This window comes from Meleagris gallopavo, chromosome 1 (assembly GCF_905368555.1).
Source record: "Meleagris gallopavo chromosome 1, MGAL_WU_HG_1.1, whole genome shotgun sequence".
In the NCBI taxonomy this organism is placed as follows: domain Eukaryota; kingdom Metazoa; phylum Chordata; class Aves; order Galliformes; family Phasianidae; genus Meleagris; species Meleagris gallopavo.
The window spans coordinates 163866778-163884457 of NC_139404.1; the positions used below are offsets into that span (position 1 = coordinate 163866778).

Here is a 17680-nt window from a genome sequence, read left to right on the forward strand (position 1 = left end):
CAACCCAGGCCATTCTATGATTCTATGTTTCTATGATTCCATTCCCAGATCCTCACGTGTCTGTCTAGATCACAACATGTTAAAAACAATCTTCTTTTCAAGGATGTTTCCACGCAGTGAGCAAGGTGGATCCCTACGTCAACTCCTATGTCACATACTCCCTCTCACTACATGCTATCTGGGAGCTCTGACAAAGACCCAGCAGCATGTGGGACAAGGAAAAGCACTTCCTTCCCTTCCTACCCCACTTCCTGACAGAAAAAGATAAAAGCAGAGTTAAAGGAAGCTGGCTGACACTGCCTGGACAAAGTTCATTGTGCTCACTGTAGGTTACTCAGTTTGATTGCAGCCTTTCAACTTGCAAGAAAATAATGAAGTACGCAGTTAATTTATATGTGAATCAATGCTCAATGTGTATTTTCTTCCTATATGCATCCAATATAAAATCATAACAGAGCTTTTCAATATTCTTTTCACTTGCTATTCTTTCAAGTTGTAAATATATTAGGAATGCATTAAGAAAAAGTTATAGGAAATAGGTACGCTTGTGGCTTTAAGAAATAGGGGTACACCCTATAATACTTGTGGGGAGGATGGGGCAGAGGCTTTGAAAAGATGCATGTTTCCCCTCTACGTTACAATTTCCATTTTGCAAGTAAACGATCTGAGCTTTCAGAAGACTGTCAGCTCAGATTAAACAAAGAGTCAAAAGAGGCTGTGCTCATTGAGCCCATTGGTCACTTCATAGAATGGAATAATCTAGTCTTTCTTCCGAGAAGATGTAGAGATGCCTTAAAAGCAGATAAATGTCTGATTTATACAATAAAATTAAATCCTGAAGAAGTTCAGCTCCAGTAAAATTTTATTCAAAGGGACAAGGAGGAATGGCAATTTTTCATTTTATTTCACTGGAGGGCTCTACGGAATCCAGATGGATGTTATCTGAGAAATAAATTACAAGCTTATTCTAAGACCTACAATATCATCATCTCATCTTTTCCAGCAGTTATCAACGATTTAAATGGTTCTTTTTAAAACTTAGTTATAAACATTCATTTTCAAAGACCTTGATTAAATAAAAAACTTGGAAAAAATTTATAGCTTTTGATATTTCATAAAACCACTAATTAGGCAATACCAGCTGTCAAGTGATTTTTTATTTGTATTTTTTTAAGTATAGCTTCTGATTTCTACAAATACTGTTAATATTTCTGTCTTTTTGTAAATGTACGTAGACCGATCTCTAAAGCATCACACATACAATTTATGTTACTTGTCTTTTTAGCAGACTTGTTTGATGCATCCTTAGCACATGTAGGAGATCCTTGGAGTCATGCCCCAAATACAAATGTGCCACTGATCCACTTGTATTAACATGTGAATGATGCAAATTTTGAGCTTAACGCTGCCAGAGACCTCAGTACACCCAAAGGAAGACTCTACTCTTCAAGTAGACAGGCACTTCCAGAGGGCAATTATCTATGCTCTAGCTTAGCCAGGATGAATCTTCTTTCAGATCACCTTTATCCATTCAACAGATACATATGGCACTCAGATAATTAGCACAGACTATACACTTCCTTGCTAGTATCATAAATAGTATCCTACTTAATTTCATGTATGGTAACATCCACCTCATTTCACAGGTGTATTGTAGGTGCATGACTTTTCCGTGGCTCCATCACAGGAAGAGTTAGGAACAAAACCAAAGCTCCCAGTGGAAAAATTAAACTATTTGAGAATAGATCTTTTAATTAAATGGGAACTACAAATCCAGAGATCTCATCACAAGCCCTAATATAAGGAAGGATGGCAGTGGCTGTGAAGACTACAACAGCTGCGTATGGTTGTGTTTTGGTACCTCACTTGAAAAGCAATCCTAAATAAATTATTAATGTAGCCCATGGATACAAACATGCAATACACAAAAGAAGCATTTTCATCTTTCTTTCTTTCTTTTTTTTTTTTTTTCCTGTGTAAGATGCTTACTTAAGTTACCCAGGGAGTCTAAAATAACTTTTGAATAGTGTCCTAAGTACACAATGACTGTTTGCAACCAAATGTGTAGTTTATTGGAACATACGTTCACACTCAGTAAGGTCTACCTTAATATTAACTCTGTGTAGCAAGTCCTAAATTAATGCAAAGCATGCAATACTTTGTAACTCAGTATTACTTTCGAGCAGTATAAGTGGGTTTATTTTCAGACAGGATTTGTTCAATTTAGCACTTGCTAAGAGAGGCAAGTCTGGAAACTGACTTATTTATATTTTCCCTGACAATATTTAAGCACTGTCAGGGAAAAAAAAAGAGGTTACAGCTTAGTGGAAGTCAGCTGGAAAGGGACAATGAGCTACTCCAGAGCAACCTTTATTTCAGAGCTAAGTCACACTGCTGTTGAAAAATGCATGCCATAAAGATAGGCAAAGCCAGTCATAGACTTAATTAACAATGCAAAGCTTCATGAACAGATCTCTGATTAAAACCTTGCTGCTGAAAGACAATCCTCCTGTGATTTGGTTTAAAACAAATATAGCCTGGCAATTTTTTTCATGGTGGGAATCTCAGACACTCAGAAAGCAAAGAATATTGCTGGGCTTTATATTAAAAAGTGTAAGACATTCTAAACATTCTTAGACACAAGATAGACTGCCATCTGTTTTACAGTTTCCTGCATTGACTTTGCCAAAAAAGAAAGGCCAAGTATTGTTTAGAATTATACAAATTTGTTATGTCCATCCCAAAATAGCCCAAATCATACAGCTATAACTGTTCAAGACAACTGTACAAGCAATCTCAATAACAGGTATCTTCAGAATCACATCTTTACAGCTGGCATTCAAAAGTGTCCAAGACAAATCTAAAGAAAGCATATGCAGCTCTACCAAAGGCAGAATTATGTTTCTTGTAAGGTATTAAATTTGATTGCTGTGTTTGAGACCAGAGAACGGAATCAACACTTGAAAAATTTTTCTGGAACAAAGCTATCACAGAGATACTAGAATCAGAGAATGGTTTGGGTTGGAAGGGGCCTTTAAGGCCATCAAGTTCCAACCCCCTGCTATAGGCAGAGACACCTCCCTCTGGACCAGGTTACTCAAAGCTCCATCCAGCCTGGCCTTGAATGCTTCCAGGGAGGGGGCATCCACAGCCTCTCTGGGTAACCTGTTCCAGTGTCTAACCACTCTCACAGTGAAGAATTTCCTTCTAATATCAAGTCTACATCTTCCACTCTGAAACCATTTTCCCTCATCCTGTTGCTATGTGCCCATATAAAAAGTCCCTCCCCAGCTTTACTGTAGGCCCCCTTCAGGTACTGGAGGGCTGCTATAAGGTCTCCTCGCAGCCTTCTCTTCTCCAGGCTGAAGAGCCCCAGCTCTCTCAGCCTGTCCTCATAGTGGAGGTGCTCCAGCCCTTTGACCATCTTTGTGGCCCTCCTTTGGACCTGCTCCAACAACTCCATGTCCTTCTTGTTCTTCTAATACTAGTTATGGAATGACTGAAAACTACTTAAACCCCAATTCAGTGTAGGAAAAGCTCTGCTAAATGGGCATTTCTCCCATACTGAAAAATGGGAAGACGAAATTCAAAACAAAAGGAAAAGGAAAAATTAATCAATGCTAATGACTAGACTAAACACAAAACCACTGTGACTGGTAGGTAACATGAGTAATGATTAATAACCATAAAATACAAATACTAATCAGCCGCATTTTGTCAACTCTTGTCTCTTCTTACTCTTGGGCAAAAAGGTTTTAAATTGGAATTGTTCAACTCAACAACTAACAGTACTAGAAAGTCAAAAATCTCTGGAAAGTATGCATTAATTGACTCTGAAAAAAAGAATTTAAGTCAAACCAACCCTCAATTCTTCGGTGGTTCTAAATTTTCATTGCTGATACACTAAATGTCAAGGTTTACAAGGCCTTTCAAGTATCTGTATTCTAGATGTTACAGAATGCAACAGGATTCACAAAAGAATGCAAAAACAGTGGCATGAAGCACACGTAAGTAGCACTTCACTTTGTGACTCAGAAAATGTCTCCTTCATATACTGCTCAAAAAGTAAAAAGAGAGCAAGAACTTAAATTCACAACATAAAACAGCTTACTCCATACTTTTCAAATACATGCTGCTTGACTGAGACTCCTGAACTCAATTCAGCATCCCTTCCTTCATAAAGGCCAACCTTCCTCTATCAGCGGGAGAAGTAAGTAGAACTCAGTTTCAATAATGCAAAAGGACATAAAAGGTTCTAGTAAATCACCTACAAAGTGCAAGAGAAAAATCTCCACATAAAAACTAAAGCTGAGGTATGTCTCAGACTGCAAGTATAATGAAAAATAGAGCACTCAGAAGCAGCTAGACTTATCCAGCCTATTTCTGTCTATAGAGGAGACACCTTAGTGATTCTGCCTTCTGTTCATAACTAAACATTTAGCTGCAGTTTTTTAGTTGCGTGTTGGTCTTCGTTTCTTTTTTATTTTTCTTACCTCCTCTTCATGCAGAATCACTTGACCTTTGAGTGGATTTCCCAGTGGTGCCACAGTCACAAAAGGCTGCCAGACATGTCCAACTGTTCTTGGGAAGATGTCATACAAATCCACAAAGTATCCATTCTTACTAGAGACATTCATGAAGTACAAGGAAACAGGATTGCAGGTAGTAACATAAAGAACATTGTCAGTTTCCTCTTCTGAAATAAGAACAGTAACAATAAGAGAAGGCAACAGACATCGCATATCCCTCTTAAGGAGGCTCTTGCCACAACACTGTGAACTCTTTAAACAAGTAGTCCAAGACATAATTGCCTAGATAAGGCCTGGCAGCATATGCAAAATGTGCCAGGATCTTTTTGTTTGTTTATAATTCTGTTTCTCCCTCCTTCTCTAGCTCATTCTCTCTTTCAATTAATATATTTAATATACACAAGGGATGAAAGCAAACCTTTCACAAAGAGCACTTCATGCTGGCCTTCAGACAAAGCTCAAAACTAAACCAAAGTTACACGCTTTCTCTTTAACAGTCATGAAAGCTTGTGAATGTATTTGGAACTCAGGCTACAAGCAGGAAAAGCAGCACTCCACTACTGATCACCAGCAATCTGTTTATAATACATTACAAAGTTTAGTCGCTTAAGGATAAACTCTGAAGAAGTTTATGAACATTGCCAATGATGCAACTCACTTTGGTACATTAATATAAATAACTAAAGCAGGCTTGATTCAGAGAGAAAGAATTAAAATCATTTTAAGCACAGCACTCTGCAAGTTGTAAGATTTGCTTTAAAACTGAACTGACCCAGAGAAAGAGAAGTCAAAGCATCATTTTCTGAAGCATTACAGTGTTGGACATAAAAACTAGACAGACTTGCAATTTTGTGGCTGTGTTCTACTTTAAATATCCTTCTCCTAGTTTGAGAAGGATGCATATCCTTACAAAGACCACAGTGTATCACTGAAATTATGCTTGCTTTCCAATGATTGATTATTTTTTTTTTAATTTCAACTACTGCTAAAAGAAAAAAGAAAAAAAGTGGAAAAAGATAAATTATTTTTCACAGAATCACAGAATCATGGAGGTTGGAAGGGATTTCTGGAGATCACCTTGTCCAACTGCTAAAGCAGTTCCATTCAGCAGGTTGCACAGGTAAACATCCAGACTGGTTTTGAGTTTCTCCAGAGGGACTCCACGACCTCTCTGGGCAGCTTGTCCCAGTGCTCTGTCACCCTCAAAGTAAAGGAATTCTTCCATGTTTTTATGGTACTTCCTGTGTTTCTGTTTTTGCCCATTGCCATTTTTCCAGTTACCGCACATCACTGAAAAGAGCTTGGCCCTATCCACTTTACTCTCACTATTTAAATATTTATGAGCATTGATAAGATCCTCTTTCATGCTTCTCCAGGCTGAACTGTTCCAGATCTTTCTTATACTCCAAGTCCTAGTATTATTCCTGTAGTCATTTGCAAACAAAACCATAAATACTAACTACTGAACATACACTGAAGTGTTGTTTTTACCCCTACAATCACATGTATTGCTCTTCTCTATTCTGTCACTGGCCATCAGTAGGCATTTATGATGTCAATAGCCCAACTTTTCTTCATCTCCAGGATATTTCCTATATCTGTGACACTGGGGACCATTACAATAGTTAATTGCATTTCTTACTGCACCTTTTGTGACAGTGACATCGCAAACAAGGTTAGTTTCATCCAAAGGCAGTGTCCAATAAGCAAGCTCTTCTGTGAAGTTGAGGGACCGGGCTTCATGTCGTTCCAGTGGAAATCCTTGAATATTTAAGTACACAGGGCCCTGAAATAAACAGTAATGAGGACTTGCTAAAATAATTTGTTTACTATTTGGTATTAATATCTAGAAGTCTTCTTCAAAACCATTAATACAAATAACATCAGAAACAGATTAATGGCAGGGAAGGAGAAATGCTTTTCTGCAAGCTTTCTTTGAATGTTCTTGCTGTCATTTTCTTTGCAGTATAGCAACCACCACGTCTCCCTTCTTAGTGGGTCAGTTTGCAACCATTATTGCTCAACAGTCTGGGAGCAATATCACGTTCTGATAAAATTCAATCCATACAAGGGAAAAAGAAATCAAAATATATTTTTTGTCCCAAAGAAGTTCAGTGGCAACTTCTTGTTTTACAAATTCCAGATCGAATTAGTAGTTCAGGGTTTTTCCTTACTTACTGTTGCAATAGTTAGCTGAAAAGGATTTTAAAGTTTTGGCTGCAGGTCAAGTTGTACCAAAGTTTCAGATTCAATCCTGGCAGTGCCAAAGACCCTTAAGAATTCAGTTGTGTGTAAAATAAATACAGAAAGAAGCTTTCTTTTCAGTCTCTGATCTTATCCAAAAACTGAGGTCTGGGGGCTGAAGCCAACCACCTCCAAGCATCCAAACCAACTGCAGAGTTCTTTCAAATATTTTCAGTGTCCTTATAAATAGCTCTTTTCAAGAACTTCTGAGCAAACGTAGTGATTTTTAAAGGGCAGCCTACACTCTGAGGGTGAGGTACACATAACAGTTCATTTTTCAAGTCAGCATTACAAAGCATAAGCAGGTAACAAGGATCAAACTTTGCATATGCTCTTTTTCCTGAAGAAACTACACTCGAGATTCTTCCCATCCCAATACATAAAAAGAGTGCTGTATAAAAAAAAAAAGAAAGAAAGAAAGAAAAAAGAGACAAACCTTTACATCTATTTTTTGAGTTTCTGTGGGACACAGCAGTTTCTGTTGTGCATTCCCCGGCTGATCAATTTTCCAGTAGCCCATAAATTTATGATCTGGTAATGGCAGTCTGTCAAACAATGTAGGAACAAATGTATTTTTATATTCATTAATCAGCAACTGATATGGAATAAATCATTTAAACAACAGCATTCTTCCAACTTGCCACATTTGAAGATTTTCTTGCACAAAATTCTTCCTCACTAAAATATGTCATTTCTTTCATGTTTTAAATGACAAAAATCATAGAATCATAGAGTGGCCTTGGTTGAAAAGGACAATAATGACCATCTAGTTTCAACCCCTCTGCTATGTGCAGGGTCACCAACCACCAGACCAGGCTGCCCAGAGAATTTAGCCTTCTGGAATACTAATAACGTCATAACCTGAACAGCATGATAAAAGAAGGAATCTCTCACATAACATGGTCTCAGATGAAACACTCTTCCATTCTGAATTATCTAGGGCATGTAGTAAAATACATCCAAGCCATCTCTTGCTTTGCTGTACTCGAGTCAGGCAGGATGTGATAGTACTCCTTCAAGGGACTATTGCAAGCAACACGTTCCTCTAAAAACAGTTAACTAAGCAGAGTAAACACTGTGGAAAGTTAACTACGCAATAAACGCATATTAAATGCAATAAATGCAATTTTGCCACTGTTCACATGAACATAGGTAATGTAATACAAATGTGAGAGCATGCCACTGCCTTCAGCAGCCTACAGGATTGGCATACCCTTCTTTGAGAGCCTCACTTAGTTTCACTGGTCTAAGTTCTTTATTTCTGTACATTTTACTTAGGGAAGAAGCACATAGGCTACAGCAAAAATCATTTATAAAGGAAAAGAAAATGCTGGCATATGACAAAGTAGCTTGACAGCAGAACAGGGACATTTTGTCTGGTGATTTGCAGCCATTAAAAGCAGTTTGACTTTGTTGATAGGCATGAATGCATTCAAGCTAGTGAACTCATCGCTTTTGGTTTCTTTTATTTAGGATCTGTTGCTCATAAAGAGACCTATCAAAACTGCATTCTGTATTACAAGCACTTGCACATTATTATACAGCTACATAACTTGGCAAGAGAACAGAAGACTTCCCTCTCCCTTGCTATAAATATCTCTGAAGTCTATTTTAAGGAAGTTCGCTTAGACTATTAAAAGCCCCATTTGATGATGCTTGTTCCTACAGTTAAAATTATTTCCCCTCTCTCCTCCAACCTGGCCACTCTAAACATAAGTCATTAGTTTTTCTTCCTTTTGATACTCTTTCCAGAACAAGGAGAAATCTCAAAAAAATTCTTTGGGATGACATATGAGCCTTGGCCAATTTTGGTATTATTTTTTTCACTGAGAACGTAAGGAGAAAAAGTGAAGGAACGAACATTAACATCCTCTAATCATTCCAACTCATGGAGGAAAGGCACATTAGCATTTCTTACTGGCATACAGCAAACCTCAAGCAACCTGGATAAGGCAGCACCCACAGGGAGGCAGTCACTCCATCTCCATTCTGAGCATGGACAATATGCCAAGGCAGTTAGATAGCCAAAGACAGTGAAATATTTGGAAACAGAAAATGGTTTGGATGCTACAGATCATATAAACACTCAGCTGCCAGCAATATACCATTGAGGCACGTAATAAGGAAAGTGTATTTCATTATTTCCCTCATTCAGTCAAAGACCCAACAGAATATTCACTGCCTGTTTGTGGCCTATTTATAGAATCATAGAATTTATGAATATTAATAGATAGCAATGTTTAAACACTGATTTTATTTGTGTTGCAATCAGCAATAACTCCTTCCTGTTATCTCAATAGAATATCAGCTTCCACTAGAATATGGATTCAGTTTTTAATTCCTTACACATTACTCTCATGTACAACATCCTAGAAATCAACAGGTTCACTAGTAATTGTGAGTACTTATTACATTTTAAAACAAAACAGATACTCTGTTTTATACAGCAACAGAATTACAGATTGCATTCTCAAAAAAATAAACCGTTTCCATTCTGTTTCAGCTTCCTGGAGATTTGCTTTGCTAATGGTTTTCTTCCCTCAGGAAAATTTATTTCTCCTTTCTCCCAGATTTTTGAGGTTTTGCTCTCCTCCCTGCTCCTGAATGATTTAGCTTCTCTGGGGAGCAGCCCAAGCCATCATGAACAGCAAAGAGAAGGGAGAGTAGATCAGAATTTAGGACTAAAACATAGAACAGAACTCATAACACAAAGTTCCTCTGTCAAGAAAAATAGGGCCTGACAATGCTACTTCATTCCATCTCACTGCACAGAAATCTGGTCTAAGAAAGTCTTGAAGAAGCTGGTGGCACTAAAGGTCTTAGAGCCAGTCTGCTTTCTGATGATTTTCAGAAGTGAGGGTACAGAAGGGCTGGAGCAACACAACCACACTAAAGACATGGACACATCTGAACATTTTTCCTCTACTGAATATATATGATATGTTGTTGCGATATTCAAGGCCAAATTAGATGGGGCCCTAGGCAGCCTGGTCTAGTATTAAATGGAAAGGTTGGTGGCCCTGCCTGCAGCAGGGGGGTTGGAGCTTCATGATCCTTGAGCTCCCTTCCAACCCAGGCCATTCTGTGATTCTATGATATGCGTTGAAGTAGGGAGAATATTTTCTTTTCCCAGGACTTGCAGGTAGTAACTAAGTTTTGAAAATAACCTGAAGTGACAGTGCTAATAAAAAGATTCATAAGGCACTCCTGCCCCTCTGCAATATTTCAAATGAATTAAATGAACCAAATGCTTCTTCTATAAAAGGCAGACAGAAAACTATGGAAATGGCACCAGTGGCAAAAAGCTGAGAAACAGAGATCTGATGGGAGTAGAAAAGTGCAGTGGATCGTTAAGAACTGTACTGAAACACCACTGCTATTTCCAGTAATGTACAGAACAACCCTCAATTTATGCTTTCCACAAAAGCTGGAAAGAGTTTATAGAGCAGAAAAAACACACGACAGGCTGCAGTAATCTTGTTAGGAAGCCAAGACATAAAAGCTAGTTCTAATGAATTATTCCTAATCACTTCTTTCATTATGGATCTGGTCAATATTTGTAGGTTAAGAAAAAGCTAGAAATATTCTAATGTTTATTTGCTCCTGGTTTTACATCCTGGTTTTCCTTAAGATCGCTGCTGTCCATGAAATGGTTACATACGAAGACAGTTTAGAAAGGGTGATGGGCACAGGACTTACGGTTGATGTGACATTTCTACATAAAACTATTATTTAACTTGATTTTGTTCATACACAGCAGTCTGAGGGGAGACAACCTGTCAAAAGATTATTCTTGAGCAGCTTCTGATGCTGGAAGACTTCTCAAAGTGTCAATACAATTAAAGTGATAGCAACATACACACACATAAAGAATGATTCCTAGAGCTTGCATCTTTGATTACACACACTGCTCTATCCTACATATGTATTTTTGCCGACCCTTTTGTGAGTATCAAAGACAAAATCCCAACAACACTGAAGACAACCTATTATTTTTTATACCGATTTAGGCGGTAAATAACAGGACAAAAGCTTATCAGAATCATAGAATGGCCTGGGTTGAAAAGGACCACATGATCATCCAGTTTCAACTCCCTGCTGTGTGAAGGGTCACCAACCACCAGACCAAGCTGCCCAGAGCCACATCCAGCCTGGCCTTGAATGCCTCCAGGGATGGGGCATCCACAACCTCCTTGGGCAACCTGTTCCAGTGCCTCACCACCCTCTGTGTGAAAAATTTCCTCCTAAACCTCTCCCATCTCAGTTTAAAACCATTCCCCCTTGTTCTATCCCTATCCACCCTCGTTCCTGCTCCTGTTTATACACTCCCTTCAAGTACTGGAAGGTCTCTCAGGAGCCTTCTCTTCTCCATGCTAAACAAGCCAGATTCCTCAACCTTTTTTTTCATAGGAGAGGTGCTCCATCCCTCTGAAGCTTGTTGCCATTCAATTAAAAACACAGGTGAAGAAACAAATATTTCCCTTTATTAATATATGTCTGTTTACCATACAAACTATCAATATGTACATGGACATTAAGTAAAGACTAAATACTAATAAAAAGCAAATAGCCTATCATAAAGGAATTTCAATTGTTGTAGACGTAGAAACTTAAACCAGAGGATTACTTCAAGTATTCCAGGTTGGTTTAAAATCAGTTAGCAGCAGCAAGTTAACATAACAGAACAAGTGACCATGAGAGACATGTCTTCTTAAAATGTATCTTATGTTACTCTTACTCCTTGGCCAGCTGTACATTGGTTGGTTTTGCTCCAATAGGTATCCCATATTTGTGCAAAGTGTTGGTTAAAATTTCACGCATTTCGTTGTTGTAGGAGTCGAAGTCAAACACATTTCGAACAACATTTGCCAGTCCTTCAGTTGGGAATTTCTGTAAAGGAACAAAGTCCTGGATTTATTTTACTGAATACTTCTGTTAATAGCTCTAACAGAAACTCTGCTCAACTTATAAAAATGATCAAGAAATATTTTTAATAAATTTCTGGAATAAAAGAAGGTACATTGTTTCAAGTCAGAATGAAGTTTGTGATACTAAACCTGAATTAAACAAACAGATAGGAGACAGTTAGATAATCACTTGCACTCGTGTTCTGAAGAATCATTTCTGTTATGCACATCACAAGGTGGTCTAATCATTCAAATACATAATAAAACAGCATATATTTTTAAATTTGGAACTGCTAACTGGGAAGTTCTGACACAAATACATATATTCATGCACTCAAGTGTATAATTTATTTAAGAATTCTGATTCTCAGTGTTGAATATGGAAAAGCAGAAGATGAATTGCTTGCTTATTAAAAATAACTTTAGGTTGTGATGGATGTCAGTGGAAAGAGCCACTGAAAATGGACAACCTTTTTTTTTTTAATGATGAAAAATCCTACCTGAAATATATACAGAAAGAAAACAGTTCTATCAAGTTTTATTTAGGATTTCCAACAAAGAAAGTGCTAACTGTTGCTACAGAACTGTACTTTTGATTTAAGGAGTGTTCTCTTCCAGATTTACAAACTGCCCCTCACACCTTTAATTATTGCTGTTCTGCCAGAAGAAAACACATTTTTCTGCTCTCATTTCCCACCAAGACCTAGAATCCAGTAAGACTTCTTCACTGATTGAATTCCTGTAGCAGGAACAAACTGAAAAGCAGAAAGGTTTTTCAGGACCTTCAGAAGGCCTATAGGCAGCTTAGCACTTCTGAAAATTGTTACTAAGTGCTTCATCAGTACTTCCACTGGTTTTTGAAACTCCTATAGCACACATGTACCTCATGTACGTCAATAAACTAAGGCGGTTTGAAGTAAACGTAGATTTTTATGCATGCTGCCATAATTTCAAGCTTAAATAACCTTATTTTTAAAGGCACATTAAGGTATTTAAGGTATTTATTTTTAAAGGCACATTAAGGTATTTAGAATTCAGATTATCCAAAATTTAGATTTCATCTATCATTGACAAAAACAGCTGCTGTTTAAGTTGTACATATTAACATATCTAAATCACTGAGTCTTTTCATACACATTCTTACTCATGTAGGATGTAAATGGAACAAATCAATTTAAAAGAATTTTTTTTAAAAAACCTGAATTACTGTATCTCCTAGAACTTTACCACCTAACTGCTTTATTTCTAAGTATACAGAGCTGAAATCTTGATTATTTTTTCCCATCAGCAAGCAATGGCTGCTACAAAAGCAACTTGAAAAAAAAAAAAGATATAACACACATCACTGAAATGTAAAAAAGCATTTTAATAAAACCTTCTGAGTCCTAAAAGAAATAAAAACTAAAACATAAGAACAGATTTTTTTCATGAATTTTTTTGACTTATACTCTTAATCATACATCACCATTATCGGGGATTTTAATATTTTCCCAAATGAAGAAATATATAATTTCTTAAATAAAATATCAGACATAAGTGATGCTAAATTTAGCTAGCTATTGTGGTACAAATGAATACCACTGCTAGAAATAGGCTTGTACAAAACTTTTTTTTTTAATCTATGGTATACATGCCACAGAATATTTCAGTTACTAGCATTGGTATAAAAGTATACTAAACTATATACTACTTTTTAATCCTATTCATGAGGAAGCTATTAGAAGTTCTGTATTATCACAGCTTAGCAAAATACAGTTGGTGTATGATAATGTTTAAAATGTCCATTCCTTACCAAATGAGACGGATTCTAAAAAAACTCACAAACTTTTCTCCCAGTAGATGTTCTAACTAAAGACTAGAAATATTTCGGATGCAACTTAATTGGAAAAAGACTTTTTTTGTTTAGCAGTGAAAGTACTGAATTCTCTAATGTAAATTTCAACTAGGAGTCATTGCACAAAAAAGCCTATGTTCATCAGACATAGATGTTTAAAAGGATGTAGACCTACTTCATACTCAGAGTGCAGAACACTGCCTCAGCCTGTTGTCAAAGTGTTTTCTTTCTGATAAAAGAAAACATTTCCATAATTGTGCATATTCTGTATAACTAAAACCTTTCCCTGCAGATTTTAGAACATTTATTATGACCAATGCTGTGGTTTCTTTGTTATTCCCTTCTCATTGAAGAGCAGAACCCACAACCTCACACCAAGATACCTTGTTTACTCACCACCCACCCTTTCATCTGCCCTGCACAAGATGCTGAAGAAGCCTCGGTGACATGCCTCAAATAGCAGCCTCCAAGTGTTTCTGTGTTTCTCTGAATCACTGTGTAAAATTCTGACATCAATATCATAGAAACATAGAATGGCCTGGGTTGAAAAGGACCACAGTGATCATCTAGTTTCAACCCCCCTGCTATGTGCAGGGTCACCAACCACCAGACCAGCTTCTGCGTTTTCTGTGATCCACAACCTCCTTGGGCAACCTTTTCCAGTGCATCACCACCCTCTGTGTTGAAAACTTCCTCCTAATATCTAACCTAAACCTCTCCTGCCTCAGTTTAAAACCATTCCCTACTGTCCTATCACTATCCACCCTTGTATTATCAATATCAATATCAGTGAATTACACCAACAGTCCTGTGTCTTCCAGTAGGACGTCAAATACAATTTATTTCATCAGTACAGCTGATTGCTGCTGCCAAAAAACCCGTTCTGAACACAAGCACTTGTAAAAAGGCCCTCCACTTCAGTTATTAAAAAATTGCAACTCTCTTGTTCCAATCAGAACAAATTCAACCCCTTTTTAATAACTGCCTGGATAACTGATTACTGAAGAAAGACAATGACAGTTCACTTGAAGAAACTGAAGTCTGAACATTTGGGTTTAACATTTAAAAAAAACACCATCATTTGGTTTCTATTGATTTTTAAAACAAGATTACTGGAGAAAATATTGATTTCTCATCAGTCTGTCTGGTTCTCATTCATTGGTTCCTTCCCTTCAAGTAACACTTCTGAGCGTTCCTTTGAGTATTTTTATGGTTTGGATTCTTTTCTATTTTTAAAAATATTAAGTGAAATAATTCTTAACTTTTTTTTTATTTAATTTATATACACAATGCTTTATTTCATACAAAGCTGTGACAGAATTTGGGTGAAAGATAATTTTTTTATGGATCCAACCTTTATTCAACTACATATATTGCTATTGTTGACTTACAAGTGTCAATAAAAAAGTAGTTTGCTGGTACAAACAGGTAATCTTATTCTACAGCACTTCTACCATTACTCTGAAAATAAAGCAACAACTGTCTGGTATGCAGACTGTAACAAATCCAGATTATTTTTTTAAATGTCTACTTCATGTGATCACTTCCACTTGCCTCTGTATGCATTGGAAAGGCTTCAGATGGCTGTGCGTGTCCTGTACTGACAGCACCATGACACAGGCCTCACAGAATCACAGAATCGTAGGGGTTGGAAGGGACCTCTAGAGATCATCGACTCCAATCCCCCTGCCAAAGCAGGTTCCCTACACCAGGTCGCACAGGTAGGCGTCCAGGTGGATCTTGAATATCTCCAGAGAAGAAGACTACACTACCTCCCTGGGCAGCCTGTTCCAGTGCTCCGTCACCCTCACCATAAAGTTCTTGCGCACATTTGTGCGAAACTTCCTATGCTGCAGTTTCTGGCTGTTTCTCCTTGTCCTGTCTCCACACACTGCTCAAAACAGTCTGGCCTTGCCACTCTGCCCCCCACACCTTAGGTATTTATAAACCTGGATCAGGTCCCCTCCCAGTCATTTTTTCTCAAGGCTAAACAGAACCAGTTCACTCAGCCTTTCTTCGTAGGGGAGATGCTCCAGGCCCTTCACCATCTTTGTGGCCCTCCGCTGGACTCTTTCCAAGAGATCCCTGTCTTTTTTGTACCGGGGAGCCCAGAACTGGACACAGTACTCCAGATGAGGCCTTACCAGGGCAGAGTAGAGGGGGAGGATCACCTCCCTCCACCTGCTGGCCACGTTCTTTTTAATGCACTCCAGAATGCCATTGGCCTTTTTGGCCACAAGGGCACACTGCTGGCTCATGGCCAACCTGCCGTCCACCAGGACGCCCAGGTCCCTCTCTGCAGAGCTCCTCTCCAGCAGGTCATCCCCCAACCCGTATCGGTGCATGCAATTATTCCTCCCCAGATGCAAGACTCTACATTTGTGTTTGTTAAACCTCATCTGGTTTCTTACTGCCCAGCTCTCCAACCTGTCTAGGTCTCGCTGAATGGCAGCACAGCCTTAAGGTGTGTCAGCCAATCCTCCCAACTTCGTATCTTCAGCAAACCTGCTGAGGGTGGCCACTATCCCCTCATTGAGGTCATTGATGAAGATGTTGAACAAGACTGGACCCAACACCAACCCTGGAGGAACACCGCCAGTTACAGGTCTCCAACTGGACTCTGCACCGCACACGATGACCCTCTGTGCTCTGCCAGTCAACCCCCCTCACTGTCGACTCATCTACCCCACACTTCCTCAACTTTGTTATAAGGATGTCGTGGGAGACAGTATCAAATGCCTTGCTGAAAACAAGGTAGACTACATCCACTGCTCTCCCTGTAATGGGCATTATCTATTGCCAGGAAAAGCAGCTTGCTTTTTCATTCACAGAGACATAAATTTCAGTCTGTTTCTCTCTGCCACATAACTACTGATTCTGATTAAGCCAGCAAAAACCTCATTATCTTCAGTAACTGGTAACTAAGACTCAATGTCGTTGGCCAAAAGGATAAAAAGCATTTGTTGTGTGTAGGGCTGCACAGACAGAAAAGGATGCAAATGGATGTGATAAACCTAGCTTCCATTTGAGATCAGTTGAACAGAAAAAAATGTATTAAGCTGCTATCTTAGCACAAGAGCTTGCTGGAGAGGCTTAAAAGCCTAATGTAGGCTTCAGGGCCATAAGGCACCTTACACATTTACCACTCAAAAACTGTTATTCTATTGTCTGCGAACAGAAATCAATCTCAGATACAAACAAGAAAGAAGGCAAAGTAAGAAAAACTAACTAACTAAATATCTCAAATTGAGAAAAATCTCAATAGACTTGGTAGAAAAGCCAGTTCTCTTCACTGTTTACTACTTACTATTTGGACAAATATGGGTTGCCTGATTAACATCTACCAGGGATACTGGGTGACCGGACTCTGCATAACAACATACAAAAGATCTAGTGAAAGCCTGTAGATTAGTTGGTGCAGAAGCAGTCAATAGTATACAACACTAGCAGTTAAGGGCAGCATAAGGAGCTTCTGGGCTTGACCATAAGCCACTATTAGCATCAACAATTCTGACATTTGACACATGCTGACAATTGCAGTTGAGTGAGACAAAAAAGGTATCTTCAGGCTACCTGCCATCTAGAGCTACAAGACTCAAATTCTCTACACAATTAGCAGGAAGAAACAGATGCAATAACCAAGTCAGGCAGTTGGAGTATACAGTCTCCAGTTACAGGTCTTCAGAGTAGCTTGATATCTCAAGCTTCACAAAAAAACTCCACAAAAACAAGTAAAAAAAAAACATCAAGCCATTTCGTAAGAAAAAAATTAACATCAAAGTAATGCATATGAATGCAATCCAAGCTACAACTAAATTACTATGGGTTACCTATTTGCATAATATTTATAGGAAAATGCCCTTGTAAACTACACTGTAGACACAATCCTGTATGTTGAAGGCCAATCAGATCAGCCTAATGTTTACATACTGATGTCACAGCAATCAGAATGTTAATTGACAAGCCCTGATGCTATGATGCCCCCTCAGAAAACAGTAATCAACAGTAATTTTTTTCTCTGAAATATTCAATTCTATTTTACCAGATGAAAAAAAATAATACCACCCTAAAATTATATGAAAGAAATCAACACAATAGTACAATAAAATTGTGACTGTGGAACTGCTGTAAGGGAAGCTGTTTAACAACATGACTAACTTCCCTCC

At 38.1% G+C, this 17680-nt stretch overlaps 1 protein-coding gene across 2 annotated transcripts in view; it reads right to left on the reverse strand.

The window, feature by feature from the left end:
• VWA8 (von Willebrand factor A domain containing 8) overlaps nt 1-17680 on the reverse strand; it is a 180173-nt gene that overhangs the window by 53933 nt on the left and 108560 nt on the right. For both annotated transcript variants that reach the window (XR_014880982.1, XM_085215801.1), the window contains exons 26-29: nt 11512-11663; nt 7210-7318; nt 6177-6315; nt 4494-4696 (exon numbers count right to left, since the gene is read on the reverse strand). Coding sequence is in view for 1 of the 2 variants with exons in the window: in XM_085215801.1 (XP_085071927.1) it covers nt 4494-4696; nt 6177-6315; nt 7210-7318; nt 11512-11663 (603 nt within the window). In the remaining variant the exon portion in view is untranslated. The remainder of the gene's footprint in view (nt 1-4493; nt 4697-6176; nt 6316-7209; nt 7319-11511; nt 11664-17680) is intronic.